General features: G+C 38.2%; 1 protein-coding gene across 9 annotated transcripts in view; it reads right to left on the bottom strand.

Moving 5' to 3' along the window:
• Positions 1-12,218, bottom strand: part of KIF13A (kinesin family member 13A) — a 187,102-nt gene that overhangs the window by 85,089 nt on the left and 89,795 nt on the right. For all 9 annotated transcript variants that reach the window (XM_074335179.1, XM_074335181.1, XM_074335182.1 and 6 more), the window contains exon 4: positions 10,806-10,866. In XM_074335179.1, coding sequence (XP_074191280.1) covers positions 10,806-10,866 — 61 coding nt within the window. The remainder of the gene's footprint in view (positions 1-10,805; positions 10,867-12,218) is intronic.

Raw genomic sequence — 12,218 nt, 5'->3', positions numbered from 1 at the left:
AAAAGGATTGGAAGAACACATATACCAAATTTGTATACGTTATTTCTCTATTTCTGACTTCTACCACCCAGCACAGAGTCTAGTACCTAACAGGTATTCAACACATGTTGGCGGAATATGTGATTTAAAAAAAACAAAACAGTGCAACTGTAAGAGGCTTTCCTAAACAAACAGGTTTGTTGTGAAGACTAAAGATGTGTGTGTGCACGTGAACACACATATACTCTGAGGAGAATAAGGTATTGGCAAAATTATTATCTACTAAACACAAGTCTTGTGCTCACTAAGAAAATATCTGACCCATCCTATTGATGATATTTTATTCACATCAGTATTTTTTCTCACACATTTTCTCAAAGGATCTTCCCTATCCCACATGTGTTCCCAAGGCCAATGCCAAGAGGCAAGCCTTGAATCTGGAGCTGAGCCCTGTAGTGAGAAGATCGGGAATTAAACAGAGCCTATGCTCAGGCTTGTGAGATGGATTGTGGTCCTCAGCCAGACCAAGTGCCATTAGAAAGCATTCTAAAAGCACCGCTTTCTTGGCACAAGCAAACGAATGGAGCAATCATGTTTGATCTTCCACGCTGGTTAACCAGCCCCCAGGAAGGGAGTGGGGTGAGGGTGGGGACAAGACGCTTTAAGACTTGGCTAGGTCCAACATCCTGACCGTAATTCATGATTTCTATTCATATTTAGTAACTTGAAAAAAAGCAAGAGCTTGAGTTGATGAAAGGACTTGACTGCAGAGAAACACCGTGGTCAAAGAGCTTTGACCACGTCTACACAGAGCCTGAAGTCCTTAACCAATCAGGAACTGGTATCTTCCCGGAGCAGAGAAACGGAATACTTCTGGTTTCACCTTCTGATGCTGAGAAGGCTGGTAACGAGGAATTATTTTCTCGGATGTTCTTTCAAGGGCAAACCACAACATTTCCTTTTCCTTGATAAGAATGGCCTTTTAAACTAAAGATCATTAGTTGAGAAAAACAAGAAAGAATGTTATAGAGCTACATAAAACAGGTTTGTGACGTGTCAAGTGAAAAAACAAGCAAACCCAGGATTTGTATACTAAAATTACATGAAAAATAAACCAAATGATCAAAGGAGTCTTCAGGATATAAAAATATGAGAATAAATTTCAGTTTAGGCCAATGTCCAAATTATTGCAAATACTAAATAAGATATGAATTGACTTACTTAATTTGTATAATTTTATTATTTATGCTACTAAGAACAAAGAAGGGAATCAATTTTTATTAACTGCCCTGGTTGCAATGCATGTTATGTATTTTATATCACTGAATCCTTTTAATACCCAGATATGGTAGGAATGGGTTGGGATCAATAAGGAGACTGAGGCTCTGAAAGAGGAAGTCATTTGTCCAAGATCACGTCACTAGTGAGTGGCAGGACCTGGGTCTCTGCATTGGGTCTCAAATGTGAAGGCTGATGCCCATGCATAATCAGTGACTCATGCTGCATGACACTGGGAATCAATTGCTCCTTTCTCTGATCTCCATGGTATTTTCTACTGTCTCTCAGAATTCATCACACTGCACTATATTTTTTCTCTACCGTTGCATTGTGAGCTCCTTTGAAAACAGGAGGTGTTTCGTCTTAGCAGATTGCCTGGCACACAGTATGCACTCTTCCTGCCTTATTTCTGTGTTGACACTGCTATTCTCAGACTAATATGTATTGAATTGGGGGCCCCTTTTCTCATTAGTGATGACTGAGGTATCAAAATATTGTTTGTTGAACTTAAAAAGAAACGTTTAACTGTTTTAGAGGTTATACTTTGGTCAAAGTATGATTGTTTCTGAAAGTCTAATGAGCCCCTAAAGACTACAATAGCTTTTGTTAAATAAGGCACTGGGGTGTTAATAGACATGTCAACATAATATGCATCTATTAATTGGATGATCTGATAAGAATCACTTTTATTGACACCCACGCTGACCTCCTGAACCTTAAAACAAAATAGTACGTGCCTGAAAAAAATTGTCTCTCTGATTTCCGCTAAATACATACATATGCTTTCCAAAAAGTCAAGTTCTTTTAGTTGGGTTTTTACAATTACACTTGACAGAATGTAATTCAGGTTTACTATATTTAATAAAATTTTACTTATTAATATAAAGAGGAAAGGAAAATTCTGGGAAACACAAAATGGAATGTGAAAAAATAGAAAACGATTATTCTGTGTTTCTGGAAAGAACTTTCCTGCTTTCCATCCTTAAATAACTATCTTGAAGCACAACTTATCAAAGGACAAATACAAAGAACTACTGTCAGGCTCATGTATTTTTATAAATCTAAGCAAGACTGGATTCTAGAGGGACTGAAATACATTTTATATGGCTTCATGCCTCAAGAGAAATTTATTCTGTTTTAAGACAAGAAATAATGAATACTTCCCACCTTTGCAAAGATGCCTCAACCTTAACATTCTTTATAGCTGCTTAGATTTCCATGGTATGTTTCACTGATGCAATCAGTTCCCTATTAGGTATTTACATTATTTCCTTTTTCTTTTTTCTGTAATATTTATTCTTACATATTTATCTTTATACACTTTTCTATTGCCATTACTAGGAAAACTCCAAAAAAATCAAATACTAAGTCCTCTAGCAATGTGGGAAGTCCTTTTTTCCTACAACTTCAACATTTTGACTAAGTCAATAGGAAAAGGAAAAAAACCCTCGTTTTGTTAAATTAAAATGTTCATTTCCATAGTTTATTGCCCATTTGTATTCATTCTTTAATAAGTTGGATATTTGGGTGCTATGTTTATTTTTATAAATCAATTGGTTTTATCATTGATTTTTTTCACTTATTAATTTTAAAATGCTCATCATATATTACGAATATTAACCTTTGGTTTATCATATGTTGTAAATATTTTTCCCTAGTCTGTCATTTACTTTTCAGTCTTATGTTGTTCTTTGTTGTACAAAAACTTTGGTCTTTCATATTCAAATCTTTCATCTTTCCCTTTATAATTCTCACCTATGATATATGTTATGCTTCCAAAATCCTTTTGGATTATGTAGGCATTCACCTACATTTTATTCTAGCATTGTTGTTTTTGTTTTGTACAGTTTTATTTCTAAACTGTACTCCTCACCAGCTGTATAACCTGGTGCAAGTTTTCGGTGTCTTCATTAGTAAAACAGGAATAATAGTTGCTACCTACTATGTTGCTATACAATTTAATAAGTCAATACAGGTGAAGCCCTTACCATAGTGCCTTGCCATTATAAGTCTAGAATATATTTTAATTAATATCTATTATTAGAATCATCCCTTAAATATTTAGTCAACTATAATCAATTCTGGTGTAGAGAAGCAGTTGATCATCTCATTACTTTCCTTAAAAAGTTCCTCCACCTTTGTAACAATTCTCTGATGCAATTCAATTTCAAAGATAAAAGACATCTGCACAGCTAAAGTGTCCTTCGATAGATGACTGGATAAAGACGTGGTATATATACACAATGGAATACTATTCTGCCATAAGAAAAGATGCAATAGTACCATTTATGACAACATGGATGGATCTTGAGATTATAATGCTGAGCGCAATAAGTCAGACAGAAAAAATCAAGAACCATATGATTTCATTCATATGTGAGATATAAAACTGAAAGCAACAAAGGAATAAGACAAAGAAAGAAACAAAAACTCATAAACACAGACAACAGTTTAGTGGTTACCAGAGGGTAAGGTAGAGCGGGGTGGTAGATGAGGGTAAAGGGGATCCAATATATGGTGATGGAAAGAGAACTGACTCTGGGTGGTAAACACACAATGTGATATATAGATGATGTATTACAGAATTGTACACTTGAAACTTATGTAATTTTACTAACCACTCTCACCCAATAAATTTAATTTTAAAAATATAAAAGATGTGGGTTCTTAGAAAATAAATTTTAAAGGAATCACTTATTATTATTTATTGCTATTTCTCTAGCAGCTCCCCTAGAGGTCCCACTTTTAAAATTCCACTGAGAAAGAGAAGTGTGTGTGTGTGTGTGTGTGTGTGTGTGTGTAGTGGGGTGTGTGTCTTCGGTGTGTATGTGAGGGTAATGTGTTATGGGTATGTGTGTTTTGGGTCATGATGAGGAGAGGAAGACGGAACAGTAGTATTATTTGGGCCAGCATATGCCAACTCATGTTTCCAGTGCAGGAAAAATACTGATCATTCTTTTATAACATTAAGATATCTCAGAAAGGTATAAGAGGAAAAACAACATAAAATCATATCAATAAAATTGTGAGTAGAAACATGATATAGAGTACCCCTTAATTTTATATTCTGGTGCCTTTTTAGCTGTATGAATTCCTGGCTGGGGTTATACTTCATTTTCAGTTTGGGGACTTTCAGGATACCACTGGTACAATAAGAAACAACTATTTTAAAAGGCCAGACCATCAACCAAAGTGTAAAAATGCACCATAGACTCTTTTTACAGTTTCCTGTCCTTAACATGATCGGCTCTCCATGAAACACAAATGGTGGCTACACTACTCTCAGTGAGAGAGAGAAAATATTAAATGTCAAGACCCCTATAAGGTCTAGTAAGGACAGTCTGGTTTATCTAAAAGCCTGAAGCTTTTTTTGCTTTGTTCATTTCTATTTTCTAAACACAGCAATCCCCTTTTTTCAGCATAGGAAAAATGACTTGTCAACTGCTTTTCGAAGCTCAGTTCACAAAAAAGAACTGCTAAATGCTGGATGGTGGGAATCAGGGAATCCACCAAAGAAGCACTACCCCCACCCTAAACGTTTCCAGTTCACACTTAAAAAGAATGAAGCGCTGTTGGTATAAGGGAACGCGCACCTGCACATTAGGGAAAGCTCAGAAAGCCTGTGGGAGGCAGGAGGATCTAGGAGTACTTGTCTCTCTCCCTGACAAGCTGAGCAAAGCCACAATGTCAATCCCAAGAGCCTGTGGCTTTTCAGCAGGACTGATGCCAGAGAGGAGGTGGCCATTCTGCAGATGTCAGCTCCACATGCCTGGTGCAGGGAATCCACAGGGCAAACCTGACCTCACTTGTTAGTAACCATGACCGGGATGCCAATTTCCTCTGTGGGGCTTATGATTAGACCTCCTATAACTGTGTGGAGAAGTCTTACGACACAGGCATGCCCAAAGCAACCCATAACACAATGTCAGAACAGTAAAGAGGGCTCCTGTATGGAATTTCTGCAAACAAAGTTATCTACCTGATCCATCCAGCCCTGAGTCACATATAATACAGATCTTTGATAAGCTAGCACCCTGAGTCTCCACACTTGTGCATAATCTGTCCCTATGGGGAATAGCAGCAATAGACGCAAAGCTACTAGACATGTGCTTTGGGAGGCAAGTAACCAAGGAAATTCTCTCTACATAGCAGGGCCCTGATAGCGTAACACAGAAGGGATGGAGGGAAAACGCACCTGCCTAATATGCCTCACATCTGACTACTGAAGAAGCACACGGTAAAACATCACCATGGGCTATGTTCTAGGAAATGGGAGAACAAAATGGAAGGGTCTATCCCTGTCTTACTTGCAACCTGCATTAAATAAGGAAGTCTCATGTAGATCACGGTTGCATAAAACACCACATAGGGCAATATAAGGCTGGACATGACATACACCCAGAATATTTTTCATTTTCTTAAAGTAGCTACATGGAAGAACATTCAAGATTTTAACACAATCAATAATTTTATCAGTTTAACCAGTCTCCAGTTTTCCTTCTTTTCTCATTGAAGTCAGAGTGGGAAAAAAATAGTTAAGCTCAATATTTGTAATTTGGAATTCTTGGGCTTGCTCATTTGCAAGGGTGTTTTTCACTTCTAAACAGGGCTGACAGCCATGGTGATTTTGATGAGTCTAAACTTGGCAAACGGCCCAGCTCCGAATCAGAGCACCTGGACAGTGCACGAGCAGACAGGTTCTTCACACATACCTGAAGGGTAAGGAACACCTAACCTGGATGAGGTTTCAGTAAACCCCTCTATCAAATAAGGGAACTCTCAGAAATTGTCACATGCAGTGACTTTAAAACTGGTTTAAGTTAAATGATCAAAACCTGCAGAGTTCAGATAAAGGAACTAAGGCTTTAAGGTTTGACTTGGTGACACTAGGTTTAAGTTTTAATCAACTATAGACGTTTGCCACTAAGGGACGTGGCAAAAGGACCCCAAGAAACTGGGCCATGAGGGTAAAGGTTTCACGAGCGATCAGCACTGTGGTCCCTGGGAGTCTTACTTGCAGATGGCATGGGTGACTCACCCAGACGGACGTCTCCACCCCCCAGGACAGTGCTGGGACTAGTCATGAGCTGGCGGTGCAGCCTGGCTCCTTTTTGTTGCCCGATAAAGTGGCTGACTCACTGAGGAGGGCATCAGGCTTTGGTGGCCAGGAAGAAAGAAGGAAAGAAACCACCTTACTTGTGAGGATTGTCCAGTAGAGAATGCATTTTGGAGTTCCTCAGGAGGGTATTTTCACAAAAAAACGACTGTTAAAACAGTAAACATTCTCCATTGCTAGCTGCTCGAGAGAGTTTTACACTGTCTCTGCTATGAAGCAGGCTTGACACAACATCTCCTCTGGACTGTGGGATGCACAGTTTACAGCACTTGAGTGGAGGTTAAAACAAAGCCCAAACCAAACACAGGCATTCGGGGCTCTAGAGAACTTCTGACAGAAGGGACAATGCCATTAGTATTATTGCTGGCTAGGTTCCAAGCCAGAGCACTCCAATCTGATTTCCTTAACACAGCCTCTCCTGGGAGGAGGCAGAAGAGAAGAGAGCCTGGGGTTGCAGTAGAATCCACAGAATCTCCACACATCATTGTCAATGACCAAAATCCACATTTACCACTGCTTTCAGCTCTCTCACAGGTGGCATGGCCTCTGAACCTGTTTCCTCATCTATAAAATGAGGACAATAAAGTTTCTGGCTGGTTGTGTGTATTGACAATAAAATGACCAGCTGCAGGTAAAGGGATACCCACAGTGCTGGGAACCTAGTGCCCAGACCTGTATTGCCTATTGTTGTTATTATCCACCCCTCTAAATATACCTAAATGATGTCATAAATATAGTTAAATGATGTCACTGGCTGCCAATAAATATTCTAAGGAACAGAGTGGACAAAGGAAGGAAAGTGTGGAAGAAGGTGGGGTTGGGTGGGATTACAAAACAGGAAATAGAGATGAGAAAAAACAGAAGCACACACACCTACCTATTCTTTTTAAAATGTAACAATATTAGCTTAGCTCATATATTTGACAGAAATTTTTTTTAACTGACCTTCACTTACCAATTCTCTGAATTATCCAACATTCTTTCTTCCATCTGTGAAATATACGGCCCACACACGCCCACCACATGCTAAGTCTCCCAGCTGGGAGGCCACTCTCTGGACTCCTACCAGCTGAGTTATGTTCTTACAAAGGGTCAGTTGTGTTTGCTCCTAAACTGGCTTATTTCGGTTGTACTTCTCCGTAATTACATAATTTAATTAACAAATGCAAAAAGAAAGTTGCTGAATATAAGAAATCTAAGTTGGATACTGAGGAACAAGTTGATAAAAGTTGAGTCTCTAAAAGAATTTTCAAATTAGGTATGAGTGAGACAGCTTATAAAAGACTGTAAAAGAAAAATCTAGAAGGATTCCAGTCAGATTGTTTCATAAATGTCTTTTAAGATGGCATGCATCATTTATAATGAATCTCTAACAAACTTTTCAAATAATCAACCACTATTGCTTCGCATAAGCGTAGGGAAAACTACAGTTATGATAAATCAAACAGCTAACAATTTCTGAGTATTTACTCTGTGCAAAGCACTTGAAGAGTGCTTCATATACACTTGAATAGTAAAACAATGAATCGGGACAATGTGCTAAAACAACTATTTCGGAAAGCTGCTAAAAAATCAGTTCTATTTTGCCTACTGCCAGCTTTTAGAATGTAAATGTTGATGCACAGTTAAACAATGTAACAGATACCATTTCTACCTCTGAGCACATAAAATCTGGCATCCTGCGAATGGAATCAAACATGGCTGCTCTCCCCATAGCAATAGCTCAAGGCTCAGAGGCGCTCAGCTGTGCCCTCTCAGTAGAAAGCTACCCTAACAGAAGTGCAACCTTTCTCCTATATTGTAGGATATTAACAGTCCCTGAAAACACATGGCTTCAGCAAATTTGAGCAACATGCCATATGGTGAGAACTGTTACATAATTTCTAAGTCAATAAGTTTAGAATTTCTCCAAAACTGGCCATGTCCACATTTATTCCCCAAATATGCCACACCAGACTGATTTTTATTTGGGGTATGGTTTACAGAAAAATACATTTATGAAAAATAACCCCCTTACAAGAAAAAAAAGTAAAAGCAAGGTCACTGGAAACCACTGTTATTTACTAATATGACACATTTCAGGCAGTGATTTAAAAATGTGTTGAATTATTGTTGAGAATGCCTTAATTGCAATCAGTAGTGATTCAAACATTTACAAAGACCTATTATCTGCTATGACAATCTCAAGTTTATCAGTATTCACTGTAATATAATAACTTTATAATTCTAAATGGGGAGCAATGTCTACATGCATGTATATGTGGGTTGCAGGGGAAGATGTGGGTTTATGCAGAAATGCCATGCTTTGGGTGAATTCTGTAGGTTACTTCTGTTTTTTTCCTTAGCTCTGCCACAAGGATTTTGCTTTAAAGACTAAGAATTATGTGCCAGACAAGCATTATTATGACTATCAACCCAAAAGGTAGTAATAACGAGATAATATATTTAAAATGTAAAATGTCTCAAAGCATGAGTCAATGCAATTCAAATGTCTTAACAAATAAGCCGCTGATTTGCCTCTGAAAAGTCCACTTCAACAGCCAGGTGGCCAGCATAAAATGTCTGATTCATGTTTTATCAGAGAGCTGGAGGAGATCTGAGCTCATTCTATGCCCTATCTCCTCCTTTTACATAGGAGGAAGCACAGATCACCAAAGTTTAGCAGCTTGTGGCAAAACCAGGCCTTCTCAACACCAGAACAATGTATTTTCTTTCCAAAGATAAAGACGATAAATATTACGCGAGCTTTTCCTCTGTGCCAAGTACTAAATGAACAAGTCATTGAGTCCTCAAATCAACCCTATGAGATCAGAACTATCATCCTTACTTAACATGAGGAAACAGAAGAAATGTGATATTAGGAACTCACCCAACCTTCCACAGGTACAAAGTGGTAAAGCCAGGATCTGAACCCAGGCAGTCTGGCTTAAGAGCTCACAGCCTTCCACCACTCCAACCAACTCACTGCAATGCCATTACACATACTACCTACAGAACTACTGTATTTCCAAACTGGAAAGCCTGCAATTTGAAGCTCTTGCTATAGCTTTTAATAGGTAGCATAACATAAATACAACTGAGAATTTAACATTTACACACCACATGAAATTTAGAATGGTTTCTTTGCTCTTTTAATCCATGTGCTTAGCTTTCTCTCCCTCTCCCCCACCTCTCTGTCCCTCCACATTTTGAAAGCTGCCTTAAGAGATCTGATTCAGTATCAACGATGCCATTATTCATTGAGCCCGACAAATAGGTTGGTTTCAGAAAATCTGTGCTTTCCCTTTCTCCATTTCATCTATTTCCCATCAGAGAATGAATGCTTCTATCTTAATGTTTCTATTCACAATTAAGAAGGAATTGCTATGTTTTTAATGAAAAGAAAGGAAATCAAATTACCAACCAACCAATATACTAGTAACTATTTAGTAGGCAGATTATTTACAATCTAAACAAACCTGAGAGAATAGCAAGCAAGAAGTTTAGTTTTTCCAAGGTGGTTGGTCACAGTATTTGTACAATGGGGATATCTAAAGAATAAGAAATTTTCTCGTCCAATTTTGTAAGTAGACATCGCACATCTCCATTCATCCCTCACTGTTTTTCTTTCCTTTTTTTTTTACCTAAATGGGAAAGTCATTCAGCTGATATTCTTGTAAGTACAGATAAAGAGAAAAACACCCATTAAGGCTATGTATCTAAGAAAACAGGACACAATCAAAAGGGAAGGAATCAAAGCCTTCCTCCACTAAAATAAACACTTCCCTCTTAAGCTAAAGTAATTGTGACTAACTCTCAGGAAAAGTTAAAATTTACCAATGGTCACAAATAATAAAATTAGCAGTCATTTGTATTTGATGGAATAGGGATAAAATGTGTCAAGTAAAGAACACTAGCAAAATGTGGGGCTAGGATGCAATGCTAACCTGGGAAGGTGTAGTTTTACTTCATACTACCACTGACTGCTTTAGAACACTCAGGACGTGAATGGGTCCTAGAAACCAACAGCGCCTGTGCTTTGTTTATATAAATGAGTAGTGCATCCCCTGAAAGTTAACAATAAGGAAAGGCACGGCTCGCTAAATCTCTTCTTATGTGACAATCACAATAGGTACCATTTATGGCCTGATGTGGTTCCCCATCATCTCTACTCCTTGGAGTACCTCCGAAGATACTAATATTCACTTTACAGTTGAAGAACCTGAAGCTTAATGAGATTGAAAAAAATCCCAGCCATGGCTTCTCAGCAAGTAGTGGCTGAGCAGACCGGAAATCATATCTTACTAACTTCCAAGCCCATGCACTACATGGGAAAGAATGAGCGTGAATTTTACGGGAAAAACAGAACTCCAGAATAATTAAGGAAAATAGATGTAATAGAAGAAGAGGCCAGAGGCCCAACTGTCAACTGTAGAAAGAAAAGTCAACTTACCAGCGTATTTTGCAGTGTTAGATTCATCCATGGACCAAAAGCAATAATCAAAGGCAAATACCTGAATTAAAAAAAAAAACCAATATTAAACTTAAAAATTAATTAATTCCTATGAGTACACCAGACTGCAAAAAACAAAATTCACTGATGAAGATGAAGATGCCTGGTACTAGTACTGTCCGATTTAAAAAACAAAACAAAACCAAAAACACCATAGGTTTGTTGCTTTGTTAACCCTGAAGTTTCTTTTAGACTAAACTGATGGTTATCTTCTTGTATTAGAGTTAGTTGTATAGGAACATTGCTGTTTACCTGGAAGTTAAACAAGCACACAATTTTTTGTCTTAACAACAAAAAATTAATGACAAATTTAATGACAAAAAACAATAACTTCTCTCCCAAGTCCACAGTACCAGCATTTGCTGTAACCCTCCAGCTGGAGCTCCCACAGCTTCTCAAGAAACACTAAATTGATCAACATTCATTTAAACCAATTCCTCTAACTTTCCATGATGCTACCTTTTCTAGCATAGCCAAAGCTCAAAATTTCCCACATTCCCATTTTGGACTCCATTCCTTCTTCTGCTTCAGCATGCAATCTGGGATCAAGTATTGTTAAGATATCAATCATTCACTCTTGGGTGCATTAATTTCCTGTACAGTTACTGAATGCCTACTATGTGCCAGGAATGGCTGATGCTGCCTGCCTAAAAACTGTCATCTCATCGTTTCCCATGCATGTGACCACCACTCATGTTCCTGTCATCATCGGATGCAGAGGGCAATGTTCCCTAAAGTGTACTCCAAGGAACAGTAGTTTCATGAGACAATCCATGAAAAAATACGAAATCGTGTTGGAAGTGTTGTACCTTTTGACCTGTTTGAGATTCTCAATATTAAAGGCTCCGAAAAGTCCCCCAGCAAATAACCCCTTTAATTGTTTAACTTTTAATTTCTCCAATTAATTTTGGTGAGGAGACCCTTTCTTGAGTAACACCGGTTAACATGCCTTGAAATCAGTGTTTCTCAACATAGTTCTCTGCAAACTATGGTCCAAATGACTCAGCAGCTACTTTCTTGGGGTCCTTGTTAAAGCCTTTTCTTTCCCTTGCAGTTCAAACAGCAAATTACAAACCTTCCATGGACAGGGACCTTTTAATGCTTAATCATTTCCAAAGGATATTAAGCACTGAGCAAACAGAACCCAAGCTCTGATTTCAAGGCATGTTGACCTGAAATTTGAGACTAGCCACAAGGAGGCCTTCCCAGCCTATGTCCCCTGACTTCTTTATGCCTCAGCTGAATCAGCACCTTTGGCAGTACTAGGTACAACCCTACCTCTCTCCGAGTTCTCTTCATTTCACCCCTCAAAATGCTTCATACTCCTTAAGGTCCAGTTCAATGTCTTTTTCT

Source organism: Rhinolophus sinicus, linkage group LG06 (assembly GCF_036562045.2).
Source record: "Rhinolophus sinicus isolate RSC01 linkage group LG06, ASM3656204v1, whole genome shotgun sequence".
Lineage (NCBI taxonomy): Eukaryota > Metazoa > Chordata > Mammalia > Chiroptera > Rhinolophidae > Rhinolophus > Rhinolophus sinicus.
The sequence above is the reverse complement of the archived record's forward strand: the minus strand, read 5'-3'. Positions and strand labels throughout refer to the sequence as shown.